This window comes from Equus przewalskii, chromosome 25, assembly GCF_037783145.1.
Source record: "Equus przewalskii isolate Varuska chromosome 25, EquPr2, whole genome shotgun sequence".
Lineage (NCBI taxonomy): Eukaryota > Metazoa > Chordata > Mammalia > Perissodactyla > Equidae > Equus > Equus przewalskii.
Window position 1 is genome coordinate 44424271 of NC_091855.1, and position 17949 is coordinate 44442219.

The 17949-nt window shown below is 38.5% G+C and overlaps 1 protein-coding gene across 18 annotated transcripts in view; it reads left to right on the plus strand.

Moving 5' to 3' along the window:
* Positions 1-17949, plus strand: part of MARK3 (microtubule affinity regulating kinase 3) — a 103650-nt gene that overhangs the window by 64837 nt on the left and 20864 nt on the right. For 10 of the 18 annotated variants that reach the window (XM_070593367.1, XM_070593369.1, XM_070593354.1 and 7 more), the window contains 8 exons: positions 3856-3926; positions 8013-8069; positions 10369-10605; positions 10780-10899; positions 11148-11247; positions 11562-11674; positions 12199-12352; positions 16960-17177. In XM_070593367.1, the coding sequence (XP_070449468.1) occupies positions 3856-3926; positions 8013-8069; positions 10369-10605; positions 10780-10899; positions 11148-11247; positions 11562-11674; positions 12199-12352; positions 16960-17177 (1070 nt within the window). The remainder of the gene's footprint in view (positions 1-3855; positions 3927-8012; positions 8070-10368; positions 10606-10779; positions 10900-11147; positions 11248-11561; positions 11675-12198; positions 12353-16959; positions 17178-17949) is intronic. The other 8 variants (XM_070593357.1, XM_070593359.1, XM_070593364.1 and 5 more) reach the window with 2 other exon arrangements.

Consider the following 17949-nt stretch of genomic DNA (forward strand, 5'->3'; position numbering starts at 1 on the left):
TGTTGGTATCTGTCTTTCTCAAGGCCAGAAATGGTGATGACACTGCATATGATTAGATTTTCCTTAAAATAAAGATTAAGGAGTAGTAATTATTTGCTTACAAGATTATATAAATGTTGGACGTTTTTCTGAAATGAATGTGAGTAGCTATTATCTTTTATAAAGATTCTCATTTTAGGGATGAGGTTAGGCTAGGTTTGTAGGTTTTGGACCACATGTGAGTTTCATTGTCTGTGGAGGGCAGAAGCTTTCCTGCTTGTCTTTGTGTGTTCCCTAGCTCTAGCACAGTGCTTGGCACAGAGCATATACTCAACAAATAAGAGTGGAACTGAATTTATGAAATTATAAATTACTGGGGACATATTCTGTTTAACTCTACAGTATAGTTTAAATAGTTTTGATTACAGTGGAGTTGGGTTTTTTTATCCTTAGTACTTTGATCCAGGTTGTAAAACCTGGAGAGAGACAGTTGAATCACAGCCTCACTGTATGAGTTAACTATTAAATGAAAGATTGTAAGCCTGTTGTGGGCAAGAATGAGTTATAGTAGACACACCTCTAACACCACTTTTCTGTACTTCTAATCATTATTAGTTGTATGATTTATAGTTTAAATGTGTGGTTTGAAAATTTAGTTGGAATTTTCACAGCTGACAAACAGTAGGAAGAGCTGAAGGTTGATTGCAATACCAAAAATCTGTATGGAATTCTGATGCTTTTTAGTCATCTTGCAGAATAATGTTCATAACCTTTTCATTTGTGTAGCCTCTACAGTGCACAACCGCTTTCTTACCTGATCTCCTTTGACCTTTACAATGACTTCATGATGTGGCCAGCAGTGAGTGGTGGGCTTTTACCCTTGAGGAAATGGAGGCTGGAAAGTCTCACTGTAGTCACTCTGTCAGGTCTGGAGCCCCACCCATCTGACACCGTATAGCCTCTCCTGGTTAGTCAGTTGGTCGTGGCTTTCTGTTCCCATCTGATTTAGGTACCAGAGTCATAGAGATTGCTCTTATATAGGAGCAAGACAAAAAACGTCTGAGAAACATCCAGTTTTATTAGAAAGAGGATGGCTTTTGGAAAATTCAGAGGTGAAGTCAGTCTGGCCAGTGCCCCTCATTGGTAGCGTGACCTGATAAATTATATGTCTCTGAGCTTTTCAGTGGACTTGCTAACACAGCCCTCATTTGAGAACTCAGTGCCATTGCTCAGCATTGTAACAGCACTGATCAATGATGGTGGTGGTTTATTGGCTTGGGCTGTTTGTTTTAATCAGCTCAACAAAGCACTGTCAATCTCCAGGACATCTGTTTTATTGTTGATGCGTTTGCTATTTTGAACAACAAAAGTTTCGGTAAATTGACTACCTACTCCTCCCCGGCCTGGTATTTTTCAGTTTGGTAGAATCATAGAATTTTAGAATTGGAAAGAATCTTAGAAATCATCGAGGGCAACTGCCTAATTTTTACAGATGAAACTAAAGCTCTGAAAGGTTGTTCAGTGCCGGTGTTTCCATCGGTAGTTAGTGGCAGGATGTGAAGTAGGACTAAGGGCTTTCTGAACTGTCGTGTCCGGTGTCCTTCCGTCAGCCCGCACAGCCCCTGACCTGGGTGAGGAGAGCCACCGTTTGCTCTTTTTTCTCTAATAAATACCCCTCATAGATTTTCAGTTCAGCTGCTTAATCTGAGTGCTAATACATTTTTAATGAGGGAAAAAAAGAGAGATCTGGGGTGAATTCCTGATTTATAAGTTGAATTCCTGATTTATAACTTAGTAATTGTGAGTGTGACTTTATGGTTCCAAAATCTTTTAAGAGGTTTATATTGCATTTGAATTGATAAAAAATATTTTAAAATTATATCGACAAACTTGGACTTTATCTGTGTTACTCTACAACAACTGTGGGTTTAATCCATTAATTTTTTCTTTTAGTCAAAAATGTTTTCTATATGATATGCACTTTAGTTGTTTCCACTTTCTGACCACTTGTTTTGACGTTATATACTATTCCACAAATAGGTTATTTGCTTAGAAAATGCTGACATTTTACTGAGTTGACATTTAACTTCATAATTCATCATAGTTGGATGAATTGTGTAGTGTAAATTAGCAATATGTAATGCCTTTTAAAAGATCATTGTGCAGTCAAGTGTAACTTGAAAATATGTATGCCCACCATTATTTAAAAATGTATTCAGAGTTAGAGCTAAAAGTGTAAAAGTCAGAAATATTAATGTACAATTCAGAATGACTTTTTCCTCAAAAATATTTAAATTATGTTCTCAAACTGAGCTTTTTTTAAGTATCAGAATATTTTAGTTGGATGTTGTCGCTAAGATGATGGAGGTGCTCCTTATTTGTATGAAATAGACGCAATTCTTTCCCAAATACTTGTTATATCTAATTTGCTAAATTAGTACTCTTTTCTGTTGATTTCAGAGGTGTTGCCTCCTTATTCCAAATTGATAAGCAATTGGCAATACTAATATATTTCCTGAAGTGTCACCTGTCTTCCCTGAGGAATTAAAACTACCATGTAGATGTCCGCCAGCACATTCTGTTGGCTTCACCTCACATTGAGTCCTGAATCACCCCTTTTCTCACCACCACTGCCACTTCGCACTCTAGGCCCAGCCACCCTCATTCTTGTCTTGATTATTGTATTACTGCCAATTGGTCTCCCTGTCCCTTTCCCCAATCCTGACCCTCTACTCCCACTAGCAGCCAGTGATCCTTTTAAGAGGTCATTTATTTCATATTCTCCACTTCTCTCAGAGCAAAGCCCGAGTCCTTACGAAAGCCTACAGGACTCTTCATGACCTCACCCCTCCTACCCATCTCTGTGCTTGACCTACCTCCCTTCCCCTGTTCATGCTTCAGCCACATGGGCCTCCTTGCTCTTTTCTCTGCCTAGAATCTTTCTCCCAGATGACTATATTGTCCACTCCCTCAAAGTAGTCGGCAAGGCGCTTACACACACAAACGCACTTCCTGTTCTTTTCCCCTGCTTTTTCTCCACAGTACTTCTTATCATCTGACCTACTGTATATGCATTTGTTTGTTGTTTTTTTTTTTTTTGAGGAAGATTAGCCCTGAGCTAACTACTGCCAGTCCTCCTCTTTTTGCTGAGGAAGACTGGCCCTGAGCTAACATCCATGCCCATCTTCCTCTACTTTATAAGTGGGACGCCTACCACAGCATGGCGTGCCAATCAGTGCCATGTCTGCACCGGGGATCTGAACTGGCGAACCCCGGGCAGCTGAGAAGTGGAACCTGCAAACTTAACCGCTGCACCACTGGGCCAGCCCCGCATTTGTTTGTTTATTGTCTGTCTCCCCTACTAGAATGTAAACTCCATGAGGAAAGTGGCCTTGCTTTGTTCTCTGCTATATTTCCCCAGAGCCTAGAACAGTGCCTGGCAGTTAGTAGGCACTCAATAAATATTTGTTGAATGAATGAATATATTCAAGAAATGCTTTTTTGTCATAATCCTACAGTGAAGACCTCCTTTTTAACACAAATAACTTATCCATTTTAACTTTCAATTTTCGTTGCTAAGTTTTGATTAAAACATATTGTGAAAACATGGCCTTTAAAATAAAAGTTGTTATATTTTAAACATACGAGAATTTAATTTTAAGGCTTTTCTCTAGCTTAAAGATTTTGTCAGTGAACTTTTCCTGTAGTTAAACTTAAGCCTAGCTTAGTTCAAATTCCACTTTTTTCTGTTTGTGTTCATACTTATACTTAAAAATAAAAATTAGAGCATTTCGAAAAGTGAAACATCATCAGTTTATGGGAAGATTAATGCTCAGAAGTAGGACTTCTGCTTACTTTTATTTCTCTCAATTATAGGTGAAGTGTTTGACTATTTGGTTGCACATGGAAGAATGAAGGAAAAAGAAGCAAGAGCTAAATTTAGACAGGTATGAATTAATGCACCTTTAGTTTATTAATTTAATAAATTTATCTCCCTTAAACCTGGTCATAAGGCCTGTTAGATGGTGCAGGGGTTGGCCATTCAGTTCAACAAAAATTTATTAAGTACCTTTTATGCCTAAGGCACTGTACTAGAAGCAGCCATGGGTTCTATTCTTAGCTTTGTGATTGGGATTTTCGTCTCACGCTTAACCTTAGTTTTTGACAGTTAAGCCTTTAAAAATTAGAGCCTTTCAAAACACTTGTGATTGCATTATTTTCCGAGTTTTAGCAAGAAGAGTGTCACAATCCCAAAATTCATTATTAGTTTTGTCTTACATAAGCTGAAATCAAACAGAACTTAATCTGTTAATTAATGACTTACCTTCTTGCTTTATCTTTATCCTGCTCTTTATAGAAACACTCATTTTAATAAGCATGTTTTAAACGTAAAGGTGACTTAACTCTCCTGTCTTTATTAATAATAATTTCTATTTGTTGGTTGATCATTACCTGGCAGACATTGAGATAAGTGCTTTAACTATGTTAATGTAAATCCTGCAGCAGCCTTGTGAGTTAAAGAGTATAATGATGCCCATTTGCTAAAGATAAGGAAACTGAGGCACAGAGAGATTAAATAATTTGCCCAAAATTTTGATGCCTGGCAAGTAGGAGACCCACTGATTCAGACCCAGGTCCTCTGACCCCAAAACTCAAATTCTTAATCATTATGTTGTGCTATTATTTAGATTAGGAATCAGCAAACTCTTTCTGTAAAGTGCCAGATAGTAAAGATTGTAGTTTTTGTGGGCTGTACAGTCTTTGTCTCCACTATTTAAGTCTGCTCTTGTAGCATAGAAGGAGCTGTAGACAGTATGTAAGTGAACACACTCACATGATTGTGTTGCAACAAAACTTTTATTTACAAAAACAAGTGGTGGGCTGCATTTAGCTTACAGGGCATAATTTGCCCACCCCTAATTTAGATGAAGGGAAGGAGCAGGTGCTTTATTACTTTTAAATTAACTCTGTAATCCCATAGTTATAAGTTTCGTATTTAAACAGCAGTACAGCTTCATTCTTTCAGAACCTTTAAATTTTTGTTTTATTCACATATAACGTCAAGGTAGAGGTGTAGACAGACGTCTTTAAGGTTTCACAATATTTGGAAAGGCAATTTTAGCTGATTTTCAAGATTTCTCTTAACAGGTGCCTCCTTTGATTTGCTTAAGTCTAGTGTTTACAGTTAAGAACTCATTTATAAGTTTCTTAACTTTTGTTGTTGCTTTAACTTAAAAGCTTAAGAAATACTAATTGTACTTTGAATTAAAACTTATTAAATATCAAAGTTGAAACTTACTTGTGGCTATTATTTAACTTGTCTCATCAGTTTTTCTAGCTGTAACAAAGACGACGTTATACTTGAATTCTGAAGTTCTTTCCAGTTCTGATATCATTTTATTCTGTGGTCTATGGAAGGAAACACTAATTTAATTTCTCTTTATTACAAAACAAGTCTGTTTGGCCCTCTCCATAACTATACTCTTAGTTTTTATAAATTGGCCATCTAAAAGCCAAGATTTTTTTTGCCTCATAAAATTTAAATTTCTTCCCATTCAGGTGAATCTGTCTGACTTGCAAATATTTATGTAAATATGGTTTATTGACTTCGAGGAAAAGGCTGATGCTGGCCAGCAACAGGTGTCAGCCTGGACCCTCTCCAGAGAAGTCCTTTAGCACGCAAACCCGTAACTCCTCTCTCTGTCTCCACCCATCCCCCTGGTGGGATCCAACTTGTCAGAGGAACTTAGGCATTTACTAACCTAAATCTTTAGGAAATTACTCAGATTTTTATTTTAAATTCCCTGCAGAAATTCTGAAGCCTTTATTTGCGGAACCTATTAGTTGGTCCAGGAAAGATAGTTTATGTGCTTTTACAATTAATAACTTGATTTACAGTGCTTACAATTAACATAATCCTTTCTCCTTGCCATAGTATTTCCTCAAGGCAGTGTATTTAAAGCTGGAAGGATCGAGCATGATATTGGTGTTTCTGCTTTTCTCCATTTCTAATTGCCATGCTTTCCAAAATTTATATCATCATAACTTTGACTAAATAAAAAGGTTTCCTATTTCTGACAAAGAGGAAGATATGCCACACACAAAGTATGCTATGCCTGATCTGTTTTCCGTCAAAAATAGGCCCTTCTTTCCATATTCATCAGCAGATGGTTTTTCTTCTTCCCATTTCCTTCCCCATTTTCATCTAGTTACTGCTTATGTTGTTTTAATTTTTTGACTTAGCTCTTGTTCTTTTCAAAGAAAGAGAATAGATTCATCGCTCTATCTTCTTTCCTCACATCTTTCTTGGTGGATTGGTATTGTTGCTGCCTCTCTTCTTTCGTGTTAGGCTTGCATTCATATTTTAATCTGGAAAACATCCAGGTTCTCAACCTTCTTTAGAAATAACTACTCCCAGCTTAAAAACAGAATACAAAACAATAATTTAAAGTTGAGTGTTTTCAGGTTATTGTAGCATTAGGTTAGCTTTGAGCTGTTTGGAGATAAAAGAAGAGAAATTCTTTGATCTCTTTGAGAAAGGCTTGGAAATTGTCAAATCTGATTCAAAAGCAGAATTTGAAAATAACCTATAAGAGAAATCTCAGTATGAGGGGAAAAAGAGGGGGGAAATTGGATAAAATTTACCTATGTTCTAGGCAATAAACCTACTACTTTGTTTTGGGAAAACAAAGCTGTTTCACTTCCCCAGTTTTCCTGTTGACAGAATAGAATAGCAGCATAAGCGATAATCCAAAGTAACAGGTGCTGGAAAACCGATACTTTGGCATTGGAATTTCTGTACCTTTCCAGTTGAGTATGAGTGAGTCTCATCCTGTGAATATTTAATTTATGAAACATGAAGCTGCTTAGTGAAGCCCTGATTTTGGCATCATCCCACCCTGACCCCAGCCCAGTTTCTCCTTGCTGCTTATTCTGAACCAAAATATCACCTGACCGAACAGCACTCTCTGAGTTATGTCCAGTGTAGGTGGGTGCACGTTGCTTACAATTAAAAGTTGATGATGATTTGGAGGAAAAAGCAGTATTTTCATTACCAAACCCCAGTTTTGTGTGTATGTAATTATATATGTTTAAATACACATTCATAATACCAAGGAAAAGACCAGAAGCAAAGGCACCAAAATAACTCGAGATGTTATCTCTCTTTGGTGGTAATACAGGCATATATACTTGTGTATACTTTTCTGTATTTCCTAAAATTTCTATAATGAGCATATAAAAACTTTTATAATTAGAAAAGGAGACTTAAAAAATTACTAGTGAGTGTGAATTTCAGCAAAACAATTGTTTAATTAACATTGCTAATCACAGGAATAATCAAAAATTGACTAAAGAAAAGCATACCGTTTGCTGAGAGTAGGAGGGATCCTTATTGATAGAGCGCATAATAGTTTTCGTAGTTAGTAGTTCACATACATTACAACATTCGTTCTTCCACTTTAAGGAAGAAGAAACTGGTCCTCAGAGAAGTGAAGTAACTTTTGCTGTCCTCGAACCCACATCAGCTGAAAGGAATAGAGTGTTGTAGGAAGCAAACTGACTGGAAAGAGAAGTAATTAACAAAGGAGAACTGACCTAGATGAACACCTGGCCATGGATAGCCTGTAACTGTCAGTTTGGTTTTGAGTTGATTTACACGGGCATGGAAAGGTTGTACCACAGCCATCTGATCCTGAGCCCCAGGGCAGCCAGTGTCCTCTAGTTCCTAGTGGTCTGTTGGGCCCTGGCACCACACTCAAAAATAACTGAAATGTCAGGGGTAGAGCCCGAGAAGAGTCTTTCCACTTAAAACTATAAAGAATAGGAAGAACATCCTCACCTCTCTCCTCTTGCCCTTACCCATGAATTTCTCCAAATTGAAAAGTTCAAAGCATAAGAAAATTACAGAGATTCACACATTGAAGTGCTCACTGAGTATTTTGCATGTGTAAACATTAGTGAAGTATTTTCATTCTAATTAATTATCAGTCTGCAGCAGTGATGACTATTAACCTTGTACCTCTCCTGTCCAGATAGTGTCTGCAGTCCAGTACTGCCACCAGAAGCGGATCGTTCACAGAGACCTCAAGGTGAGTCACAGTGTCTTTACTAGTGTATGCTCTGTTTGTATGTATTCAATTCTCCCAGTGGTCGTGACACAAATGAGGCATAGATTAGATTGTGTTATTAAATTAAAAAAAATCCTTTCATAATTGAATCCTTTTAATTCAGTTATAGTAAAGAGCATTAAACATAATGAAAAATGAGATTTATTAAAGTACTTTACATTTCAGTTTAAGGTAGCTTGTAGTTAGTTGGTCTCTGGAGAAAAATCATCATACCACTAAATAAAAGGAGCCTCCAAAAATGTGTATTCTCGCCTGACCGTGTACTCAAGGCTGCCTGGCACCCACCCTTCTCTGTCTCTAGTCAGCATTCTCTCCTGTTAACAGCAGTGGCTATTTGAGACCTACTTTCACAGTCCTCCACCTCTGCCTTCACTCTTGCCATAGGATAGTTTCCTATTTTACTGAGAAAATAGAAACACCAGGCAGAAACTCCCTCAATTTCCCAGGAGGCCCACAAACTTAGCTGCACCTACACCCATCCATCACCTCTCAGAACTTTCCTCTTGTTACAGGACAATGGGGGCGCCTCTGCCAACCTTGCCTCTGTGTCCTGGATCTTGTCTCCTGCCAGGGGCTGCTGCACTCTGTTCGTTGCCTCCTGTCTCCCATTTCTTCATCCACCCTCTCGCTACTAACTTTTCACCACCAGCATTTACAAAAACATACTCAAGTATATACCATCTTTTACGAGAAAACCTCTCCACATCACTTCCCCTTGCATACCCCTTTTTTCTCTCTTCACCTTCACAGCCATATTTCTCTACACATTGTCTAAATTCTGTCTTAACTTGGTCTTTACTTCCTCTATCTCCTCACATAATTGTCATGGACTTGCTTGTTCCTCTCTGCACCCACCTTTGCCACATTCACATCCAGTCTAATAGCTGCAGTGGCTACCAATGTGTTGATGACCCCTAAACCCATGCCTGCAGCCAGACCTCTCTTCTAGGATGCAGTATCCAGCTGGCAAAAGGACACCTTCACCTAAGCATTCCTCAGGCATCTCAGGTTCACCAAGTTCACAGCTTAAGCACTTCCCTCCTAAACTTGAATATTCATTTCTCATTCTGGTGATTGATGTCCCTCAGGTGCCTCTCTCTTCTCTGCTCTACCATCCACTCAGTCCTGGGGTCCTTTTGCTACTGTTTCCTAAATTGCTCTTAAATGTACTTTTTTCTTCCTCATTACCACTATCCTAGTCCAGACTACTAGCATCTTGTACTTGATTACTACACTAGTTTCTTACCTGGTCTTCCCTGCTTCCAATTTGCCTCTCTCTCCCATGTTTTCTGTATTGCAACCAGAATGGGCTTTTACAAACACAAATAAGATTGTCATTTCCCTGCTTGGATGACTCTTCAGTGGCTTTCCGTTCCATTAGGTTGAAAACCTGAGCTCCCTGACTGCAAGTCTCCCAGCTGGCCCTTTGTGATTCAGACATGGCCACATCCCCAGCCATCTCTCTCCCACAACTGTCTTTCAGTTTCTTGAGTGAAACATGTTCTCTCTTACCTTCCGGGTTTGCAGACTCTTTATTCTGTCTGAAATACTTTTCATCAATTCACCCACTACTGTCAGCTGAACTTTAGGCAGCAGCTTCGATTTCACCCCCTCCAGGAAATCATCCCGCACCTTTCAGTGCCGGACTCACGATTACCCACACCTCTTCTGTCACAGCACTTAGGTCAGAGAGTGTAGCTGCTTATTTTCCTGTCTCTCTCCTTCTAAACCGTGAACTCCTTGAGGATAGGACCCTGTCTGTCTTGTTCGTCATTATAATCCAGACACTAATATAACACCTGGTGTGTAATTGCCTCGTAGTAAATGTTTGTTGAAATAAATGAAAACAACTGTGATCTGTATCTTGAGTGAGGTTTACGATTTTCCCCTACCCAATAATAGCCATTATACAACTGTTTAGCAGTTTTTATGAGATGGGGCTGTCCACTTACAATAATTATCCGTTTTCTAAAAGCCCCTTAGTGTTCTCAATTGAAAGAGCTATTTAAAGGTTTTTTTGACCCTAGGCATTTGTTGTTTAAATTAGTGCTAGAATTACTCTATACCTTGTGTCTGTTATTAGTTGTTAATGTTTAAAAATTCGGAATTCTGATTTCTTGCCTGTTTTTTTCTCATTTTGCTTATTAGGATATAGTAACTTTATATCATTACAGGAAGCTTTTATGAAATACCTAATTCTATCACAATTCTAATTATATTTTGGTTAAATTTCTTTTTTTTCTTGATGTTTTCCCTCTAGGCTGAAAATCTATTGTTAGATGCTGATATGAACATTAAAATAGCTGACTTTGGTTTTAGCAATGAATTTACTGTTGGCAGTAAACTGGATACGTTTTGTGGCAGTCCTCCATATGCAGCCCCAGAGCTCTTCCAGGGCAAGAAATACGATGGGCCAGAAGTGGACGTTTGGAGCCTTGGTGTCATTCTTTACACTCTAGTCAGTGGGTCGCTCCCCTTTGATGGACAGAACCTAAAGGTATAAGAAGCATTTGCATTCATATTCTTCAAAAAACTAAAAGGATTTTATAAAATAATGAGTTAATATTTTATTGTTATGTCAGTATGCGGGTTTTCGATGGGTTTTTTGAGGTTCTTTTTTACCATAAATGTTGACTCACTAATTTTCTTTCCTGTCCTTACCTCCCCAAAGGAACTGAGAGAGAGAGTATTAAGAGGGAAATACAGAATCCCTTTCTACATGTCCACAGACTGTGAAAACCTTCTCAAACGTTTCCTGGTGCTAAATCCAATAAAGCGAGGCACTCTAGAGGTAATTTCATAAGTAGAAGTAAATAACAACTTTGAAGAATCTGTAAACTATTTTTAGAACTTTGCTTGATTTGTATGACATATTGAATACTATCCTGGGGCTTTCTAAGCAGGAACTGAGACATTAAAAACATTTTTTTAAGTTACCTTTGAATTATAATCAATGAAACGTTGAAAATACATTTTCCTAAGTATTGTGATTATCAGAATGTTTTATTTTATGCTGCTAATGAACAGTTCACCTTTCAGCAAATCATGAAGGACAGGTGGATCAATGCAGGGCATGAGGAAGATGAACTTAAACCATTTGTTGAACCAGAACTAGACATCTCAGACCAGAAAAGAATAGGTAATTACTCTGTGCCTGCATGCTCTTGTGTGTACAAGTAACATGTTTCTGTTTTCACTCATGCATATGCCTAAAATGGGAATAATGGGAAGTTGCACATGTTATATGAATCAGCTTATCTGTTTGTCATATTTAGGAACTTACCTAGAGTTTCCTGTAATAGCAGTCAGTAACTTAGAAATAAGCCAACCACACATTTATGTTAGAAAATGTATAATCTTTTGGGTCAGATAAAGGAAATTATTTTACCGTATAACACAGTGATTTCTTACCAAAACAAAAGACATAAGCTATATTATGCCCTTCTCTTTTAGATATTATGGTGGGAATGGGATATTCACAAGAAGAAATTCAAGAATCTCTTAGTAAAATGAAATATGATGAAATCACAGCTACGTATTTGTTGTTGGGGAGAAAGTCTTCAGAGGTAAGAATAATCAGAAAAAGCTAAAATATCCTTTATGTAAATTATCAGTTTATGTAAATTCTTTTCTTAGTTCTAATTTTTTTAATATGTATATTTTGGTATATTATTTTTTAATTTACCTGCAAATAACAAATTTAACTCCTATGACCATTATGAGCCGCTATTTTAACTCTAAGATAATAACCTTAATGGTGGATATTGTCACAGACTTTGCCTTCATAAGTTAACCTATAGTTGTTAATAGTTTAGAAATGTTGTCAGGTATCAGATGAAGTAGATACAGCCTTTTAAGTTATGTGAAAAAGCCTAGAAAGAAGATCATAAATAGCTATCCTTTTGTGAGTTTTTCCAGTGGTCAGAAAAATACTTTTGCCTGAGTTTAGGGTTGTTTTTTTTGTACATCTTGATTCTGCTCTCTAAATGAGCTGTTTATGAGCGGTTTGTATGTTATAAGAAGTTTAGTTTCCTAATAAACTATTTGGGTTCGTGTTGTGGTTTGCTCTGTTTTTCTCATTTTCTCTTAGCTGGATGCTAGTGATTCCAGTTCTAGCAGCAATCTTTCACTTGCTAAGGTTAGGCCAAGCAGTGACCTCAACAACAGTACTGGCCAGTCTCCTCACCACAAAGTACAGAGAAGTGTTTCTTCAAGCCAGAAGCAGAGGCGGTACAGTGACCATGGTAAGTTTCAGACCATTCCAGGGTGTTCTCTTAGAGTCTCCCCTTACTTAAAAAGCCTCCTAACATTGGGAAGCAAACTTTTGCTTAGGGCCTATGGAAGCCAGGGATTACCTTGACTTCCCTTCTTGGCATTTCTTTCATAGCAGCCCTACAGGTACTAGCATGATTATCTCAAGGCTCTGATCTCATTCCCTGGGCTTCTGCTGGGTAAGGCCTTGCTGGGGGGAAACCTTACCATTCTCCTGTCTGGGACCCCTGCTTCAGTCTTTAGTTCTCTGTTCACTCTCTTCCCCATCTCTGCATCAGATCTACTTTCTAGAGCAGCACGGTCTAGTATAACTTTCTGTGGTGATGAAAATGTTTTATATCTATACTGTCCAATAGAATAGCCACTAGCCACATGTGGATATGGAGCACTTGAACTGAGGAAATGATTTTCACTTGTGTTTAACTTAAAATTAAATTTGTATAGCCACATGTTGCCAGTGGCTACCATGTTGGACAACACAGCACTGGAGAATGTGTAGTACCCCACTTTTGCCTTAATTTGTTTAAATTTTTACCGGTGTCATTTTAAGCCACACTCTAGCTGTTGGACTGTCTAAACACCCTCACTCTTAAAATTTTCACCATAGAGGTGAATCTTTTATGAGACTTAGGGCCTTAAAGGTATGCTTACCAAACTTGACAGTTGTTCTACCTTCCCAGCCAGCCCCATGTGTGGGAATCCAGAGACTCTAGCATTTATATGTTTATTTGCCCATAACTATGAATGTTAACGTTGCAGGTATTTCCTTTAATTCTAGTATTCTAGGATTCAGAAACCAAATCTACGTTGACCTGGTCTTAAGTTTTAAAAATATATCCTTACATGGAACACCCATTTATCTCTTGTTCAGGTTATTTCCCTTCTCTGGACATTGTCCACCTCCATTCTTTCATCTTGAGATTTGGCACTTAGAACTGCACCGAGCATTCCAGGTGTGGACAGCTTTGGTTTTGTACCAAAAATGATGACACTTTTCTCGCTTTCCATTTCTCTTGCTGCTGATGCCACTTCTCTATGTGGTTTGAGCTGAAGCACATTGTACTGATATTGTCAGTAAACTGTCTACCTGTCTGCTATAACAGAGCTCAGAATCTGTTCTGACGCCAGAATTTGTGCTCATGGCATTTGTAAACCAAGTGTTGATCTGGGTCTCTGTCTCTTTTGTGTTCATGTTAGTTGCTAACAAGGAGGGGTTTTCAGTGCCTTGTGGACTGCAGGGCAATTAGCAAAGTGCCTACATATTGCTCTAAACTATCTAGTTTAATGGGAATTGTTCCTAAATCCTAGAAAAAAACTGGTAATAGAGTTTTCTCCTGTCTCTAGTGACTGTCTTAATAAGTTAATTCTTCCTTAAGCACGCAGATTCCATCTGGATTGGTAATGCCTTTTTCGCCAGCTCAGAAAATTTTAGAACTAAAAAGGGCTTTAGACATGATGTCATAGCCTCACCAAACCCCCGTTTTATCATTAAGGATAAGAGAGCTCACAAAGTCTCCCAAGGTTACATAGAAGTGGGAACACCTGGGACAGAACCCAGGCCTCGTGGTCTCTCCTGTGGCTCTGTCCACTAACCCGTCCATTACCTCTTGGAGTAGTCTTTTTATAATAATAGTCATCCTTCCTTCTTGGAGCCTCTAATATTAAAAAGCAGTTCATAAAAGCATTTTTCCAGAAATCCATGTATACAGAAAATCACTCACCCAATTCCTCATTCTCTTTTCTTCTTTATGCGGATGAAGATAGTGGTCAACAAAGGAAAGATCTGATTATACCTCTGGCGCTTTTGTTTTAAGTGCTATAAATGAGATAGGTTCTAAATACAGTGTCTAGTAAAGCATTTCTGCTTGATGCCAAGTGAAGGCAGACGAGCCTATAAGCAGATCAGCTTGTAGTTTGTCCTCCCACCTCCTCTCATGTCTCTCCTTGTTCCCTACCTCTAGATGCCAGTGATTTCTATATGTCTGCTTCTGTAAAATCACAACTTAATTTTTATCTGTTTCTTAATTTGGGTCTCATGTGTGAACCCCCTGTATGTGTGTACATGTTTTTCTAGGAGGGGTGGTTTCATCAGATTTTCAAAGAGTTCTTTGTCTTATATATATAAAAGGTAAAGAATCACTAGTTTATTAATCAGTAAATGGTACTGGGGCTGGCTGGTAGTTATCAGAAAAAAAGTAAATTTGCATCCATTTCTCTCGTCTTATACAAGGGGAGATTCCGATTGGAATGAAGATATAAATATAAAAAAATAAAGCTGCAGAAATATTAAAAGAAAACATGAGATATTTTGCTTTTAACTTGGACTAGTGAAGGTCTTTCTAACTATGGCCCCAAACACTAAAAGCCCTGAGAAAAAAGATTTGACAAATATGACTAGTACAGAAAAATCGCATTTCCATCTGGTACATCCACACCATGGAATGCTACTCACGCTAAAAAGAAACAAACTATTGATACATGCAACAATTTGGGAGGAATCTCAAGGGAATTATGCTGAGTGGAGGAAAAAAAAAAATCTCAAAAGGCTACATAAAGTTGATTCCATTCATATCACATTCTCCTTCTTCTTCTTCTTCTTCTTCTTCTTCTTCTTCTTCTTCTTCTTCTTCTTCTTCTTTTGAGGAATATTGGCCCTGAGCTAACATCTGTTGCCAGTCTTCCTCTTTTTCCTTGAGGAAGATTGTCGCTGAGCCAACATCCATGCCAATCTTCTGTTTTATGTGGGATGCCGCCACACTGTGGCTTGGTGAGCAGTGCTAGGTCCACGCCCGGGATCCAAACCTGCAAACCCCAGGCCACCGAAGCAGAGCGCGTGAACTTAACCACCACGCCACCAGGCCGGCCCCCATATAACATTCTTGAAATGACAGAATTACAGAGATGGAGAGCAGATTAGTGGTTGCCAGGTTTTAGGGAAAGGGGTTGGGGTGGAAAAGAGGTGGCTGTGGCTGTGGCTGTGAAAGGGTAACCCACAAGGTCCTTGAGATAGAACTGTTCTGTGTCTTGACTGGTGGTGGTCACATGAATCTGCACATGTGATTAAAGTGTGTGTAGAACTAAATACACAGAGGCACAAATGATTCAAGTAAAACTGGAGAAATCTGAATGAATAAGGTCAGTGGATTGTGTCCATGTCCGTTTCTATTCAGAATCTCAAATCTTAAAATTAAAGGATTTTGTATTTTCTAAATAGAAATAAAAGTTTCACAGTAAATCAATAATAACACTAAAAGTTCAGAATATCATTAGACATCTCATGATATTAAGAAGAAAAATAAGCATTAAGGGTAACATCATTCTATACTTGGTTCTTTGGTTTATATGTTAAAATTGCCAAACTTAAGAGCTTAATTCTTGTCCTCTCATAAATAAAATCAAACCCTTATTTACTTTTAACTCTGTTCCAAATAGTTTTGCCATTTAGATTTTTGTCTGAGAAGTAGCTTTTCTGCACCCCACCCTACCCTCTTTTAGACCTAAAATGTCAAGTCTCTTCTACTGTAGACTAAGTGATGAGCATTTGGTGCTGTTCCTTAAGATTACCACTGGACATCGTATATAATGAATATACTAGGTATCTTCTTTATTTCCAAAGTCCCTTAAAGTCTGAATTTCCTGTGCTACTATCGGAGTCTCCAGATGGTTTATTCCAGCACATCAGTTAATTGTTCACCCAAGATGTCCCTAAGTACACCCCTCTTGTGGTGTGACTGGAAACCTCTGCCCACTTCCTCTCTGTCACTTGCATGGGGAACATGCTTTCCTCTCTCTACTTGTATCACCTTTCCCTGTCTACTCAAATTCCTGTTTATCTAGAAGATTATGAGTGCTTTAAAAAAGATCCAAGATTGGGGCTGGCCCCATGGCTGAGGGGTAAGTTCGCGCGCTCCGCTGCAGGCGGCCCAGTGTTTCGTTGGTTGGAATCCTGGGCACGGACATGGCACTGCTCATCAGACCACGCTGAGGCAGCGTCCCACGTGCCACAACTAGAGGGACCCACAACGAAGAATATACAACTATGTACTGGGGGGCTTTGGGGAGAAAAAGGAAAAAATAAAATCTTTTTTAAAAAAAAAAAGATCCAAGATAAAACTTCAAAAGAAAGGCCCATAAATCTGTACTGTTCTGTCCCAAAAGGTGAAGGCATCTCTTGTACAAAGGATGTGATTCACTCAGATGTACCAGGTGAAGCAGTTCATTCTGCATGATGTGTGTGCATCAAGTTCGTTTGATGAGTTATCTGTACAGTAACACCCCCGAAGATGTTTCCAATGGACACCTGTCCCTGAAGGTGTTTCCAAAGGACAGCTGTACAATCTTATTAATAATAATAATAAAAACTTTAGAAAGTTAAGAAGTAATAAGTGGAATTGCAAAATTGAATTCATTGCATAGGGAAAACATTGTACATGAATGGGAAACATCTTAGAGGATTTTACTGTCTTATATTTTCTTAGATGAATAGCAATCTTAGGTCATCTTACAAAATATATTTATTTCCACAGAATAAAATGTGAAACTGTATTCTCACTTTTAAAAAGCGAACTCTTTATTTTAGCTGGACCAGCTATTCCTTCAGTTGTGGCGTATCCGAAAAGGAGTCAGACCAGCACTGCGGATAGTGACCTCAAAGAAGATGGAATTCCCTCCCGGAAATCAAGCAGTAGTGCTGTTGGAGGAAAGGGAATTGCTCCAGCCAGTCCCATGCTTGGAAATGCCAGTAATCCCAATAAGGCAGATATTCCTGAACGCAAGAAAAGCTCCACTGTCCCTAGTGTAAGTATTGTTGCACTGTAGAGCTTTTCTAGGATTGTAGGGTTGAAATGATACAGACATTTTGCGCCAGTGTTCTCGTCTGCCTGGAATGCCCTCCCCACTAGGCCACCATGCCCAATCTCAACCTGTAGAGATCACTTGCTGCCTCGAAGGGATTTCTTGTTGAGCCCTATCCTACTAGAGGAGTGGTCAGATCCTTTATGTCAAGGGCTGTTCCTAGTTATTCTACAAACATCTACCGAGCTTTAGGTTGTGTCAGGCACTGAGAGATGCAAAGACCTCATAGTCTAACAGAGGAAATAAATAAAACCAAATGATGACAGTGCAGACAGGCGACTGCAGACAGAAGCCTGATGGAATCTGTACAGGGCACTGGGAGGTCTGCCTGCCTGTGAGCCAGGGATGTGGTGTTTGCATTGTATCTTCAAAGGGCTCTAACGATAAAAAACGTTGACTGAATCCTTAGGATGTGCCAGGGATCGTGCCAAGTGCTTTTCCATGTATTAGCTAAATTTTAAGGTGAAGAAAAGTTAGGTAACTGCCTAAAATTACAGTGCTAACCTGAATCCATCTCTTGATCCCTACCCTTAACAAAATCTTCCTAGTTAAGTAGGTAGTACTTGTTAAATTAAATTGAGTCTATTGAGTTTCAGAAACTTTTCCATGAATCGAAATGTATTTTGTCTGACCTAACATAGTAATTATTATTCTTAGCACTCCTAAAGTAATTTTAGAAAGAAATTGCAGAGAATGAGCAATCTTAAAGATATTC